At 54.6% G+C, this 15,327-nt stretch overlaps 1 protein-coding gene across 2 annotated transcripts; it reads right to left on the bottom strand.

Annotated features, from left to right (window-relative positions):
- Window positions 1–457: 457 nt before the first annotated feature.
- Window positions 458–6,978, bottom strand: CPA1 (carboxypeptidase A1). 2 transcript variants are annotated; one of them, XM_058724264.1, is made up of 10 exons: window positions 6,851–6,976; window positions 6,273–6,354; window positions 5,590–5,823; window positions 5,240–5,341; window positions 4,596–4,697; window positions 4,310–4,420; window positions 3,602–3,692; window positions 2,897–3,096; window positions 2,427–2,511; window positions 458–728 (listed from the first exon to the last, which is right to left on the bottom strand). In XM_058724264.1, the coding sequence occupies exons 1-10, from the start codon at window positions 6,934–6,936 to the stop codon at window positions 541–543; spliced, it is 1,281 nt and encodes a 426-aa protein (XP_058580247.1). In that variant the 5' UTR covers window positions 6,937–6,976; the 3' UTR covers window positions 458–540. The 2 variants fall into 2 exon arrangements, with proteins under 2 accessions (XP_058580247.1, XP_058580248.1); XM_058724265.1 differs by lacking the exon at window positions 2,427–2,511 and adding an exon at window positions 2,331–2,332 and having other exon boundaries at window positions 555–722; window positions 2,893–3,096; window positions 6,851–6,978.
- Window positions 6,979–15,327: the final 8,349 nt, after the last annotated feature.

The raw sequence follows: 15,327 nt of genomic DNA on the forward strand, positions 1-15,327 counted from the left end.
TTAATCCAGGAGTGGGAGACCGTATCTGGCTTTACAGAAATGGGCCGGGCCTGGCTGCAATGTCTATTTGGGACAGCGGTGGCCACCAGGATTATTCTATCTCATACTTAGAGTTACGGCTCTTGTAGATACATGGATCCAACTGGCTACACTCTTGTACGAGCTGAATTCCTGACCACTGCAGGGTCCCAGGCATTCGATCAGCAGCTGTGGCTGCTGCTTGCTACTAAGGTATGAACACATCGCCCCACCGATGAGCTAAGCCCAGGGTGGTCTAATTAAAACAGACACCACTTGGATCCATATTCAGAGGACCTCGGAAGGCAGGGGCAATCGAGGGGTCATCTAGTCCAACCACCCGCACATTTCCGGCGAGGCCTGCAGGAACTAAATCACTTCTGCCCTAGCTTGAAAAGGCGGACGTGCCACGTACGTTCCCACATGTAAGCCCCCAAGATTCTGTTCCACGTACACTCAGACTTTATTTGGTCGCCCGGGCGGGGCCAGAGAGGAGGAAGAAGAGAGGGCCGAAGGACCAGTTCAGTAGGGGTGATTCAGGGTGTATTCCATGATGGTCTGAAGTGCCAGCCACGTCTCCTGGGCCGTGGGGACGATCTGGGAGGCCGGCAGCAGGAAGCCATAGCGCCCCGTGTCCCGGAGCTCGAAGGTGTAGGAGTACTTGATGCCCTGGCTGTAGGTCCAGTCAATGGTGCTTCCGCTGGCTTGGTCTGGGGCAGGAGCAGATGCCGGAGAGCAAAGGTCAAAAACTTAGAAACACTGGTACGGGCTGGGCCAACGGTCCTAAACCCGGAGCCTCATGCAGGGTTGACTGGAGTCAGCGGCTACTAAGTGCCTGCTGTTGACCAAGCAGCCTGGCTCCCTCCCAGGAAGTCCCCCAAGGGGTCTGAGCTCCAGAGGCCCAGACAGGAGGACCGGCAGTGGATCTCCTATCACAGGGGAATGCGAGAAAGTTCTTGCTGTTGCAAAAGCCCCGCTGAAAACCACCTCCCTCCAACAGCTGCTTTGGTCAAACCTCCAAATATACCAGAGTTACCCGCTTGAGTAACCAGGATCTGTCCCCTGGGGCTCTGGTCTGCAGGAGAGAGTGCAGAAGGCCAGAGGCAAAGCACAGGCCCCTCGTCTGTCTTTCTGGAGGGAATTTTGCCCAGGTTTGCGGTTAACAGCGGGTAACGAAGTTGGTTTGGAATTGGGCAGGGGTGTGGGAGGTGGACTGCGTATCCGGACTTAACCTGGCAACGCCGACTGAAGCGACAACCTCTGGTGCGGTTTGAAACCCATTTCCAAACGAGGCCTGAAGTCCAAAAGCGAGGCCAGCCCTCAGTAAGACCGTGGCCCACTCATCTACCAAGCCCTGGGCGCGCGGGGGCGGAGATACGTGAAGGGTGCCTGCAAGCCCTCTCACCTCTGTCCTCGGCCTCTGACTCAGTACTTCTGCCTGTCGTCGGCCAGCAAACTTACTGCATTCCTCAGGGCCCTACGGGATCTGCCCCCCCCCGCCCCCCACCTGTCCCCGACGACCCCCGTGTGCTCTCACCCTGCGGCCATCACCTAGGGCTCCATGTTGTCCCTGCTATCCCCCCAACACACCAGTCCAGATCACATGGCAGGGCCTTTGTTCTAGAAGGTTCCTCTGCCTGCGAGGCTCTTCCCCCAGATAGATAGCCTCTTGGCGCCCTTCCTCGTGTCCTTCAACACTGGCCCAAATTTTCCTGTCTCAATGAGGCCTACCCTTCAACCCACCCACCCAACTTCCATGCCCGATATTCCTGACTCCGCTCACCAGGTTCTAGTTTTTCTTTTTCTCCCTAGCATTCGTGGCCTAACACACTGTATCATCTACTCATTCGTGTTTATTGTCACTCTTCCTGACTAGAACGTACGTTTCCTGATCTTCGCTTACTTCCAACTATTTGCCAAGCACAGCAAGCAAGGCCTGGTACAGAGTAGGTGCTCAATGAACATTTGCTGACTTAATTCCATTCTGACATAACAGTGCTCCTCACAGGAGCATTGCACGTACAAGTAAGCTGGGAAAAGATAGGACATATTCTCTCACTGAAAGGCATTGGAGGAAGAGTATTTTTTTTAAGGTGAGTTTCTTGGTGATCTACAAACGCCGGCGGAACTCTCCATGCCCTCCTAAAGCTGGACTTAACCCCAGACAAGGGGACAAAAGTTCTCAGAGGAACTGATAGGCTTGTCTGAAGGTATCGACGAAGGCAGAGTTCACTTCAGGAAAGGGCCCCACTGCTCCCCGAGGCACCGCCGAGGGCTGTTGTCCTTGCCCATGCTCCCAGATCTAGGCACACCCCTGGCTGCTTCCTCCAGGAGGAACACCGCATCAGGCAGGAAAAGCCGGCTAAGCTTCCTCCCGGTGCCACCCCAGAGACCGTGCACCCACTTACAAATCGTTTTGATGATGCTGCCGTACTTGAACTTGGTCCCATACAGAGAGGCCAGGGCCGTCACAGCAGACTTGGCCAGCTCATCCTGGAGAAAATGCCAAGCGATACCACCTGTTACGTCCAGTAACGCCAGGGCCAGGGTAGCCCAGCGTCTAGCTGGGAAGTAGCCCAGCAGAGAGCACGGGGCCCCGCGCACAGCGGGAGCTCAGCAGCCCCGCGATCCCCGAACCCCGCAGGACGTCTGGCTGGCCGTTGATCACACCGCGGCTCCAGATTGAACTTGTGGTACAAGCTCAAAGTCTAGCCCTTCCCCTTGCAGTGTCATGGGACAGAAGTGACTCAGCCACTCTGTACCTCAGTTTCCCAGACAGAAAGCGAGACAAGTCCGCCTTGCCGGTCTTCCCAAGGCATCAGGGGTCCGTGGAAAGGGGTGCTGGGCACGGCAGGGCAAGCAAGGGATCAGCACATACCAGCTCGTCCCGGTCGGGGGCTGGCTCTGCCTTGTAGCCGTAGGGATACAGGAGGAGCTGGGAGTAGCTGTGGATGGAGATGAAGGCCTTGATGTTCCCGTGGCTCTTCACAAAGTCCACGATGGACTTGACCTCCACTTCGGAATTTGCAAACTTGCCACGGTAAGTGTCCGTGCAGGGGTTGCTGCTGGCTCCGGCCACTGTGGGAGGAGAGGGGGGGTAGCATTCCTTAACAGCCAAGCAGCGTGGCTTCCACACCCTCAAGTTCTTTGCGTGGAAATAAGGGTGGGATGCAGGAGGGCTCACCCCCACCTTGGAATTAAGGAAAGGCCAAGGCCTTTTATAACCTGGGGGGCCTGCCTCCCTCCCCAGCCAGGTGGACGTGCCCAGAGAGGGAAGGAGGGCTCCCCAAGCAAGATCCATTCTTGCAGTGAAGAGACCACAGAGAGAAGGAGCTGAAGTTACTCTAGAAATCCCCTACATAGGTTTCAGACCTAAGTTCCAATGGGGGGAGATTTGTTTCTACGGACGAGGAGCAAGAAAATCTCAGAGGCCCTCCTCCCTCCCTGGGAGCCTCAGCGGAGAGGCTGACATCTCTGCCCTCCCTGCTGGGGCAGGAAAGGGGTAGGGGGGGTAGCAGGACACAGGCGGGGAAGAAGCCATCTGGGTTTCCCGTCCCTGCCCCCAAATCACACTGGGCCTTACTCCCAAAGCCAGCATCCCAGTTCCGGTTGGGGTCCACCCCAACACAGGAGGAGCCCGGTGTGAGGGATCGAGTCTTGCGCCACATGCGATTCTGAGGAAGGAACCAGACACCTGTCGGTCACCGTGCTGGGCCGGGGGCCAGAGCCCGCGGAGAGCAGTGCGGGCCGTGAGCGGCCACAACCGACACGAGGCGCTCCGATCAGGAGCATGGGCGTGGACACAGCACGGATCAGAAGCCACGTTCAAGGTTGTCGGGAAGGTCTGTCTGCAAAGGGGGCTCTTGGTTGAAGGAGAACAGAGGCAACAGTGGACGGCACTTGGCCAGAGGTTTCTACCGGCGGAAACGAAGGTGCCCCTCCCCCCGCCCCCTGCCCCGACACGCGGGATTGGTAGCAGGCTGTACCTGCCATAAAAATAAAATAAAGTTAGGAAATAAGGTCCAGGGCAGCGGGTCTGGGGGATTTTGTCCCCCCTCCCCATCCCCAGATATATGGCAATGTCTGAAGACATTTTTGCCTCTCTCAACGGAGGGGTTGAGAGTTGAGGGGCCTCATCAAGAAGGCCTAGGATGAGAACCCTGGTCCAGCAGAACAGGTCTGTTTGCCTCTCCTTCAACTTCTGGGGGTTGAGATTCGGGGTGAGTAGCCTGCGGGGCTCAGAGGCCAGGGGCCCGCCGTGTTTTCCCCAAGAACGAGAGGAAGTCTGTACCTTGCTGTGGGTGAAGGCAAAACCATCAGGGTTAGTGACAATCTCCAGGAAGATGTCCATGGAATCAAGAATGGCAGTGAGATTGAAGTCCTGGCCATAGTCTTGTGTGATCTGGTGGGGGGGACACGCAGGCAGAGTGGGTCAGGCCAGGCATCGGCCACCCTAGAGTAACGGACATTTGCACCTCTGCATCCCTGCTTCTGGATGCAAAGGGGAGGCCCGGGCTCCCGTGGGCCTTGACCACCAGCCCACCAGGTGAGAACCCTCCTCACCTCCCCAGGCTTACCTTCTTGGCAAACCAGACCCCGCTGGCCTGGGTAACCCACTCCCGGGAATGGATCCCCGTGTCAATCCAGATGGCGGGACGGTTGTTTCCCCCGGTGCTGAACTGAACAAGAAAAGCAAAGAGATCCAGCTCGGGTCTTATCTTGCCTCCTTGAAGGGGAGCACACGCCAGGCCAGAGGCCATCGGCTCCCTGGGTATCTCAGGTTAAGGCTTTCCTTGTGGGGCCATCACTCAGGTGAGGGGTGGGGGTGGGGCCCGCGCAGGAATCCCACAGAACTTGGCCTCCAGCCTTCACCCTGGCCTTGGGGCAAATATGACTCAGCCAGAACTCCGGGCCCTACTCTTTTCCTCTGCCCAGACACAGTTCTCTGTGGGGTGTCACAAATAAACCATTTTATCTGGACTACCCGGACTCTCGGATACTTTCCGCAACGGGACGCTTGCTTGAAAACACTCGGTCACTTAAAAGTTTCAGAACCATGTGTGCCCGGGTATGCCTACGGCTAGACCAGCATAGAAATTGCGACCTTCCCAAATGTCAGCACGGGGGGTTCATATAGCAGAGCGTTCTCGGTGACCCTGGGCTCACCCACGGGCCCCCACACACAGATGTGGGTGCCCATTTTTGCCTAGGTGCCCGTTACCTTCAGCACATAGATGGGACGCCCCTCATAGGTGTTGCCGATCTGGAGCTTGCTCACAAGCTGTGGGTGCTCGGCCACCAGCATATCCATGAAGCTGTAGATCTGAGAAGGGAGAGAAGGGGAGGCCGGCTGTCACCCGGACACTTCCCCCCTGCAGCAGCGTCAGCCAGCCTGCCACAGGCCCTGCAACGTAGCGGAGCGGCAGCCCAGACCCCCCTCCCCCCCCATCCCCCCGGAGACGGGGCGGGTGCTGTGCATGCCCAGGTCACCCCTGACTCTGGCCGCACTCTGCCAGCCTGATGCAGAGCTCCGTGCCGGTGCGGTGCAGAGTGGTCCCGGGGGCCCCTCACCTCCTCCAGGGTGTGGTAGGTGGCATAGTTGAAGGTGTCGGTGGAGCGGGACCGGGCCTGGAAGGCGAACATCTGCTCCTGCTCCTCGTCCAGCAACGACTGCACGTCCTCAATCATGATCGTGTACCCGAGGCCGTGGGCCTCCAGGAAGGCCTTGACAGCCTGGATGCTGGGGAAGGGCACTCGGACGTCGATGGGAGAGCCGGGCTGGCCAGGGCCCCGCCAGAAGTCCAGCTGGAGAGGACGAGAACGGGCACCGTCACGGTGAGCCGGGCAAGGGCCAGCCGGGAGGGGGTGCCGGCGCCAGGGGGTCACGTACACCTGGGGCTACGGCGTGGGCGTTAGGGGCCGGGGACCGAGGGGAAACCGTGGGCCCTGGACGGCGTCCACCACGGTCAGGGAAATGGCCCGGGAAGCATCGCGGAGGAGCTTCAAGATGGCAAGCAAAGAGAAGCGCTAGAGAGAAGGCCCTCCCTTTGCTCGGATGCTCAAGGGCAGGAAGAGTCTGGAACTAGGAGGTTAAATCATTTCCCGACAGGAAGCAGTCCCACGGGTCCTTTCTGGGTGGCTGAGGAGAGCAGGGCCAGGCCCCAGGTGGCCCCAGGGGATGATGGGGTCCTGGGGTGGGCCCGGCTGGCCTGGAAGGAGCCCTGGGTCCTCCTGGAGGACTCCCCACTTCCGACCTGCAGGTGCTCGAGGTCCTCCAACTCCTTCACCTTCTGGACCTGGGCTTCATCGGCAGCAGAGATTCGGAGCACCTGGTGCCTGGGCAGAGAGGGAGGGGACACTGGGGGCCTGAGCAGCTCTGATTGGCCCTCCACACTCCCCAGGTGGGAGGACGCTGCATCCAGTGGCCTGGAAGCCCCAGGCTGGGCTCGAGCCTCCGGGCTGAGCAGGGGGAAGCACGAGGGGTCTTCGCAAGGGGAGGCCCAGGCTCCTTGGAGCCTTCTGGACACAGCTGCTACCCCGTCCCGATTTAGACTATTTCTCTCTCTCTCCAAAGCCCATCAGGCCTCCTCCCACCTCCCCTCCTGAAAACTCCTCCTTCAAGCTCAGATTTCTCGGGGGCTCGGGAAGCTGCCCAGAGGGACCAGACCCCTTCCTTCTCAGCCCTGGTGCCCGGTCAGTCTGCCTCCTAGGGCCCGCTAGTCTGCTCCTCTCTGGAGTCATCCCATAAGTCAGTCTCTCTCCTCCAGACACTGGCTGGGGGCGGAGTCCTCCCGTCTCCTGTCTGAGCACCCCCTTCGCTCCATACCCTTACCCCACAAAGTCCTCTTTGCCAAGGACAGCCCCTAGCAGCACACTCCAAATCAGCAGCCCCCTCATGCTGCAGCCAGCTGGGAACATCAACTGAGGCCGAGAGAAGGTCCTGGGGCTTTTTAAACTCTCCCAGGTCTCCCGGGTCCTTCCGACCCTGCCCGAGAGCTGGTCCCCTCCCCGCCCCGCCTTGCACCTGGGCCCTGTCCCACGGGGAGGGAGGATGAGGGCCCCGATCTCTGATACCTTCTCGCCCTCCCTGATAAAGTGGCAGGGAACAGGGCAGCTGGGGAGATAAGCCAGGCCTCAACCCCTTGGCCATGAAGTGCGAGCCTGAGCCTGAGGGTCAGCTGGAGCCTGAGGGTCAGCTGGGAGCCTGCTCGCCCACAGCCAACCAGCTGGAGCCTCGTGTGGGGTGTCCCCTTCTCCCACGCTCCTGAGGGCCAGCTCTTCTGTTCCTGGGACAGAGGACGCTGGGACTCTCTGTCCCCATCCAGTGCTTATACCCGCTGGCTTCTCACCACACTGGCTCTGTCCAGGGCTGCCCCTCCCCTGCACAAGGCACATCCCGCTCTGGGGTACAGCCCCCTGAAGGGGGCTTCAAGGCTCCACTCCTCCTGGCCGGCCTCGGCGGTCTTGCGGGAGTCAGGCCACAGCGACCGCAGCTGGGGCAGGAACTCGACTCTTGCCAGTGTTTCCCTCCACCACCACCCCCCCCCCCCACTACAGGGCCCAGGATCGCGGTCGCCCTTGATGGGAACTGTAACCAGATGTCATCTGAATAGAAAGCGTGGTGGTGGGAACCGGGGCCAGACCCCTGTGGGGACTGCACTGTATACAGGAGAAACCGGAACTCACAAAGGGGAATTCGCTCGGGCTCTGGATGCTGATCTCATGGTAGAAACATCTAACACAAATCCGCCCTAATCCACAGGGGGCCCCCGACGGATACCCAGCACCATCTGGGGGCCCTGCTCTGTGTCAGGGGCTCAGGCTCGGACACTGACAACAGCCAAGGTGGCCGTTTCTGGTTTCCATCTGTTCCCTCTGCCTCCCTATCCCACCCCCTACCTGGCCTACCCTCTATGGCTGGGGCAGAGTGACCCCATTAGTTTTACCCCCCACTCTCTGCCAAGCCTAGCTCTGAGAAGACAGTGAAACACTGAATTCACCCTCAACAGACGTTGAACCTCATGAAGACAGTTCCTCTCCACTCCAGCAGCCTTACCTGACCTCCAGGCCCCAGATGAGACCCTCTTTCTCCCCGAAGCTTCCTCTGGCTTCTTTTTCAAGTATCTACCCCTTCTCCGAATGCTCACCCCTTGCCTTATTCATTCTTCTGGCCCAGGTACTGTGCTGTGCCCTGGGATGATGCCCAAGTCACGCCGATCCCTGATCTCAGGGAGCTCACGGTCTGGTGTGAAAAACACAAGTAACCAACCAACATGTCAGTTCTCCAAGAGGTCTTACGAGAAGCTGTCACCAAGACCAGGGTGGAAGGGCAAAAGTCTTACTGGCTTGCTTTCCTCACTGCAGGAGACCCGAGCAGTGCTTTTCCTCTGACGTGAGTGAGAGGCACCAGTAAGGCCATGGACTCTGCACTGTTGGCCTGTCCAGGAGGGTCCAGGGAAGACTTTCCCAAGAAGGTGACATCTGACCTGGGTCTTAATGACAGGATTTTGCTAGGCTGAGAAAGGAAGGGGTGTTCGTTACACTATTCGGTGCTGAAACACAAACTCACATTTGCTCCTCCTTAATGTATGTCTCCCAGCGAGACTAGAAGCTTCCTCAGACCAGGAACTGTTTCTTAGCCATCTCTCCTACTCCCCCTCATCTCTCAGTGCCCTGTAACATTCTCAAGCTTTCAAATCTGTCCCCCAGCAGGAAAAGAGGTTTCGTACAGCCTGCCTTCAGTTTGCATTATGAAAACAATATTTCTTTTTGTATTTCTAACTCTAAAGCTGTCCTATAATTTGACTCTGTTTCACGCACATTACACATGTTGGGGGCGGGGGGGGGGGTGTTGGCTAATTCTTGGGGCTTCTGTGAATTCCTTCCAGAAAAGACAAACCCATTGCAGAAAGGAGGAGGGGTGGGGGAAGGGCCCTGCCCTGCCAAGTGGGCCTCTTGAAGCCTCCAGCCAGACATCTAAGGTGTCCAAGAGTCATGTAATCTATTTTCTTGCAAGGTTGGAAAAGATTAATTCAATGCTGCAAGCTAAAATGAGGGCCAGCACTGGCAGGAAGCTGGAAACACAATGGGAGAGGACTTTGGGTCTCAGGTGGAGGCTAGGCCTAATTCCCTGGGCCCCTCCAAAGCACCTCAGGGTGCTGAAAATTGCCTTTTGGTAAAAACCAATTTGCTAGAACGAAACCTGGGGCAGAGGGCCACAGTACTGCCTTTCCACAGTGGCTTGCTTCACATTGGTCCAAAGCAAGGGCAAAGATGAAGGCCATCGAGACCTATTAGCATGAGAAAGAAGCCACCAGCCTGGTATGCAGATTCTTGGGCAAGTCGCGGGGCTGAGGCCTGAACGCAAACAGAGGAAGGACAGCTGAAGCCACATGGAGTAGAGTCCAGCGTCCCTCCCTTCTTCCACAGGCCCCACATCAGGCTCTATGCTGATGGCTCAGAACCTGGAGCCTGCTTCGGATTCTGTGTCTCTGTCTCTCTCTGCCCCTCCCCTGATCATGCTCTCTCTCTCTCTCTCTCTCTCTCAAAAATAAACATTAAAAAAAAAGGACAATTGAGGAACCCCATTGTCTTTTGCAAGTGATGGGTCTGGGGGTAGGCATGTGACTCCGTTGGGCCAATAAGAGGTGAAAGGAAGCCAGCAAGGAAGCTTCTAGAAAATGTGTCTCCACTCTTGAGAAGGAGACACCTTTCTCTGGATATTATCAAGTCTGTTGCCCCACCTTTGGACTATATAATATGAAAGAATATACATTTCCTCCTTATTAACTGTAAAAAGCACTGTTGCTTATTGTTTGTTGCTAACTGATGCATCTACTAAGCTTTTAAAGTGCTTGTGTTGTCAGAAGACAATACAATTTTAGCCTAGGGGAGCCTTTATGTGAAATGGGAAAAGGCATTAGTCTCCCTCTGGGCAGACATAGTCCCTCATCCTCTCAGCAGAATGTTTTTGTGCAGTGTACAAACTGGACAACTATCCATGGCAACCCTGTTGCCAGAGAGTGCCCAAGCATGATAAACAGAGGCTCTAAGACAATGCTTAAAGATCCCCAAACTAAAACCTAGAAAATGGGTTGTTATAAAGGCAGGAGAATCAGTTCCCCATGTCCATATTGGGGATCAAAGGAAACAGTGGACAAGAGGGATCCTCGCAGAGAGCACAAATGGGCACAGTCAAAATGACTGGATGCAGGAGCTGGATGAGACTTCAGCTGTCTCCCTTCGGCACGCGTGTTTCAGGCTGTATGTGGTACACTCGTGTGAATGGGAAGAGAAGTCTATGAGAATTTGAGGCAGCTAAGTGGTGGACTGTAATGAACACATCTCATTTTCCCTGCCCGGCGTCCTCCTCCTTCCGAAGGACCACCCCTCCCGACTCTAACTAAGACCAGGTGATTCAGGTGGTTCTAGCCACCCCACCCCCACCCCCCCCTCTTGGAAGAACCAATTAGTTCCATTTCCCCCCCTCAAGCTTTAGCAAGGAGGCTTTCTATCACACGTACCTAAAAAACAAAACCAACAAACAAAAAACACAGCCTCTGACTTCCGGAAAGAGCAAAAAACAGGAGAGGGAATGCCTTCCAAAAGTAAATCGCCACAAACCTATTATATGATTGGGGAGATCACGTGCACATCCCTCAGCCTCAGTTTCCTCATCAACGTATTGAGAGAGTAGGACAGAATGATCTCCTTGGTCTCTTCTAGCGGTAACGCTTTATGATTCTAGGACATTTGTATTCTGTACCCCCGAACGAATCACAGCCGTGATGACAGGTCTGGGTAGGGGAGAGATTGGCTCTCCAGGTTTGTGAACAGATCAGAGCAGAGCCACAGGGGTCCTGGGGCCTGTGATGGATGAGTGTTCCCAGGACAGTGCGGGTGGAGAGGGCCACGTCCTGCAGAGGCTGCAGGGGGAGGCCGCAGGGGGAGGCTGCGGGTCTCGGGGGCTTCATGGAAGGCTGGGAGGACGAGGCCCTGGTGGCAGCCTCCTTGAGTTTCGCTTTCCTAACGGAGCGCCCAGTAGGACCTATTTGTTTGCTTTGAAGCTGCAGAACTCCCACTTTCAAGTGGCTAGTGTGGGTCTCCAAAAGGGAGGCAGGATCCGTAACCCAAAGACAGAAACACTCAATGGGTTTTTAGGAAGCGTCAAGTCAGAAGCGAAATCTCAGAACAGAGATGTGGAAGAGAGAAGACCTAAGCAGGAATGTCCCATAATGTAAAAAAAAAAAAGAAAAGAAAAGAAAAGAAAAGAAAAGAAAAGGAAAGGAAAGGAAAGAAAAGAAAAGAAAAAAGAAAAAGAAAAAGAAAAAGAAAAAGAAAAAGAAAAAAGAAAATGGGGGAGGGGAGAGGCAACGTGGGAACCGGGTCAAGAGGGTGGAGGAGAAGGAGGGGCTGTCTCACAAAGGGACACGAACCAGCTCCAAAGCCAGTGTCCAGTTGAAGGGTTTTACTTTCCACATTGTATTTCCCTTCTGTATGCCCAAGTCAAATTTTGTGAAATGTTACCCTGCGTTCTTAACTGTGCTTTGGGGAACTGATGGGGGGAGGGCAGGAGGGCAGATGGGGAGCCACAGAGTTTGGCCAAGACAGCAAGAGGTGAATGAGGAGCAAGCCGGACCAACGGATTTGCGAACACGTCGCGGTTGCCAAGGACTGTCCCACATACTTGGGGAGGGAGAACATTGGAAGGCGGAACAGGCTAAAGTTGTCCTTCGGGACACCGGCCCCCTCCCCCCATCCCCAGAAGAACATGACTTGCCCCCCAAGCTCAAGATGTGGCCTGACTTCACCCGTGTGTGGAGCACTGACAGGCTGACGTTCCCTGGATTCTCTCAGCCTGTAGCAAGTGGCTGTCTGGGCCTTCTTAGTTTTCTGAAGCAGCTTTTTTTTTTTTTTTTTTTAATTTAATTTTATGATTTCAGTAAAGTCATTTTCTCTCTGGGCCGGTCGGGGGGCGGTCAGAGGGGAGATGGCGGAGGGCGGGGAGTGGGGGTGGGGAGAGCTGAGGGCTCCTCACCGGGCTCCCTGGACCGCGGCCACTCGGCCATCGCTCTCCACCTCTGCCACCCGCCTGCCTTCACACAGGACTCTTTCAGGTTCCAAACTGCCTGCCTGGTTTGTTTTTTTAAGAAAGCAATAACCGCAGCCCATTCACTGTGGTTCTTTATAGCTTTCCATATGTATAATCACTCTTTCTCTCTTCAGTTTTTCCAGTGTTTTTTTTTCTTTTAAATAAATGCTCATAAATTTTACTGGTGAGAAGGATGAAAAAACATAACCTAAAAAGAGCAGTTTGTTGGAAGGGGGGGGGGGGTGGGCAAAAAAAAAAAACAACCACCAATCAGGCAGCATATAGAAAAACTGAACTCCTGTTTGGCATTATACACCCCAGAAATGAAAAACAAAAATGTTCAGATTTTATGAAAAAGAGATTATTCTGTAATATCTCTAAAACTCACATGTTTAAGTCTTGAGCTTTCACTTGATAAACTCCTCCAACCATCACGTCCCTGGGCTTGCTGAGGAGACCCCCTCGGTCATAGGAAGAAGAGGCCTCGCTTTAGTCTTCTCCCAGATGTTAGGTTCATGCAGGGCCTCGCGAGTCCAGAGACCCCCAGCCTTCATAACTGTAAGATGAGGGGGTTGGGCCAGAAGCTTTGAAAGGGCCCTGGAAAGTTCTGTGGCTTAATCATTTAGTCAGTCACTTGATTACCTAGAGCCAAGAAACTGATTCAGAGACCCCCTTCAGATCTTCTCTCCCTTCTGAGAAGCAGCAGCCGACTGCTGGCTGTCTTTCCAATATCCATTCGCCCCTTTCTCCTTCCCAGCAGAACTCTAATTTCACTGGGGGCAGCAATGTGCTCAGCTATAAAGTGATTTCCCAGCCTCCCTTGCAGCTGAGCATGGCCACCGACACAGTCCCAGCCAATAAAGTGTAAGTTGAAGTCCGTGGATCGCCCAACTCAGCCGCTGGCTCATGTTTGTTGCCCTTGCCCCTCATCCTGCCTGGAATTCAGTCACGTGATGGAGGTAGACTGGAGGTCAAAATGATGGCCAGAACAGTCCAGAAAGGTCTGGGTCCCCAGCACGCCAAGGAGTCAGGTTCAGTCAGGTGGGCTGGTCTACCCACCTCAGGCAACTTATTACATGAAAAAAAATAATAAAACCCCGATCTGCTAAAGCCATTCTGTCACCTAATGCTAAACCTAGTTCTAATGCGTACGAGGACGAGGACGAGAAGCACTCTTTTGACAAATACTGAGTACCCACTGTGCACCTGACAGGAACCGAGGGTGAATAACCCGAATGTGGTCCCTACCCTTACAGAGCAGTCAAACTAGTGGCAGAGACAAAGCAACAAAGAAGTCAGTTACTATCACTGTAATCGAGGAAGTACGTAAGGCCTCGGCAAAGAGAACAATAGATCGACTTCTCATGGATGGTCCTAGAAGGACTAAGTGAGGAAATTATACTGAAGGGGAAAATTTAAGGAGTAGGTCTTTTGGAGGGAGAGTGAGAGAATGTTCCAGAGAAGGAGGAGCACAGGCAAGGGCTTCCAGTTGGGAAGGAGCCAAAGGAGCTGTGAGGAAGTCAGAGAGCTTGGGGCTGATGACCAAGGTGTTCAGGCAAAGCGGGAGAGGTGTGCAGGGCCAGCCACGTGGCACCTTGGGCTGGGGTGGGGGGGGGGGGGTGGTTAAGTCATTGAAGGGTTTTAAAGGGAAAGTTGCCTTTCAAGAAGACCGCCATCTGTAAAACAGCTTCAGCCCCAACTCTTGTGAGCCTGTTGGCCTCGCAGAGGTCTTTCCAACATGGCTGTGAGAACAAGCTCCTGGCCCCTGGTCCTGAGGGGCTCTGGGCAAGACTCAGGTCCCAGGCCTGCCTCTCAGTCGCTGGGCGCCCTTTGGCTATTATCCTCATCCTGAGCCTCTTGATTTGAAAATAAAAAGTGAGAGTCTTACTTCTCGGAGCCGTGAGGAGGCAATGTGTTGAAACCTGTCATGCGCTTGGAACCATGAATGGCACACGGTACGTGCTAGAAACGGTTATTATTTTCACTGTTGTTACTGAGAAGCTCATCAGGGTCCAGACCCTCCTGCCTCTAGGGCCATGCCTCTCCAGCATGGCATTGGCATCACCTGGTCCCATGCCCAGAGGTTCTTTCTGATTCAGGAGGTCTTGGGTGGCCTGAGAGTTTGTATTTCCAGCAAGCTCCCACGTGATGCTGATGCCTGTGGTCTGCAGACCACGGCTAGGCTAAGGCAGCCCCTTGGCAATACTCTGGCAAAGGATGACCAGCGTCCCGCCGTTGTAACCACCCTCGGCCCTAACAGATAATGGCAAAAGGTGGGAGACCCAAGGCCCCAACTCCCCCAGGGAAACTCAAATGTGTTCTTCTGGGAGACAGGAAAGCAGGTGGTTCTCAGCCTTTAAGGGACCTCAGAACTCCTGGGGCAGATGGTAAAAATACACATTTGGGGGGGAGGGGGTACACCCCAGAGATTGTTTCACTCTGGGAATGAAACCCGAATGTCTTCGCATTAAATTACTCGCCACGGATTCTGCTGCCGATGCGGCCACAGGTCACACTTGGACAAATGGAGACATAGTGGTTTTGGAGTTAGACAAACCCGAGTTCAAAACCCCTTTGACAACTTCCCATCCATGTGATCTTGTGTGGCCTTTAAAATCTCTCCGAATCGGGGCACCTGGGTGGCTCAGTCAGTTAAGCATTCGACTCTTGATTTCACTCAGGTCATTATCTCATGGTTCGTGGGGTTGAGCCCTGCATCGGGCTCTGCGCTGACAGCATGGAGATTGCTTGGGATTCTCTCTCTCTCTCTCTCTCTCTCTCTGTCCACCCCTCTCCTACTCATGCACATTCTCTCTCTCTCTCTCTTTATAATAAATAAATAAACATTAAAAAAACCTGTCCAAATAATCATACTTTCCTTATCTGAAGTACAAGCATATTAATACTGATAATATCAGGGCACCTGGGTGGCTCAGTCGGTTAAGTGTCTGACTTGAGCTCGGGTCATGATCTCACAGTCTGTGGGTTCGAGCCCCACGTCAGGCTCTGTGCTGACAGCTCAGAGCCTGGAGCCTGCTTCAGATTCTGTCTCCCTCTCTCTCTGCCCCTCCCCTGCTCATGCTCTGTCTCTCTCTCAAAAATAAATAAAAACATTAAGAAAAAAAAATTTTTAAACACCGATAATATCCTCCCCAAGAGGCTGAAATTCAAATATTTGCACAGAGGGTACAAAAGTTATAATCACGCACTCCGGTGTG

This window comes from Neofelis nebulosa, chromosome 4 (genome assembly GCF_028018385.1).
Source record: "Neofelis nebulosa isolate mNeoNeb1 chromosome 4, mNeoNeb1.pri, whole genome shotgun sequence".
NCBI classification, from domain to species: domain Eukaryota; kingdom Metazoa; phylum Chordata; class Mammalia; order Carnivora; family Felidae; genus Neofelis; species Neofelis nebulosa.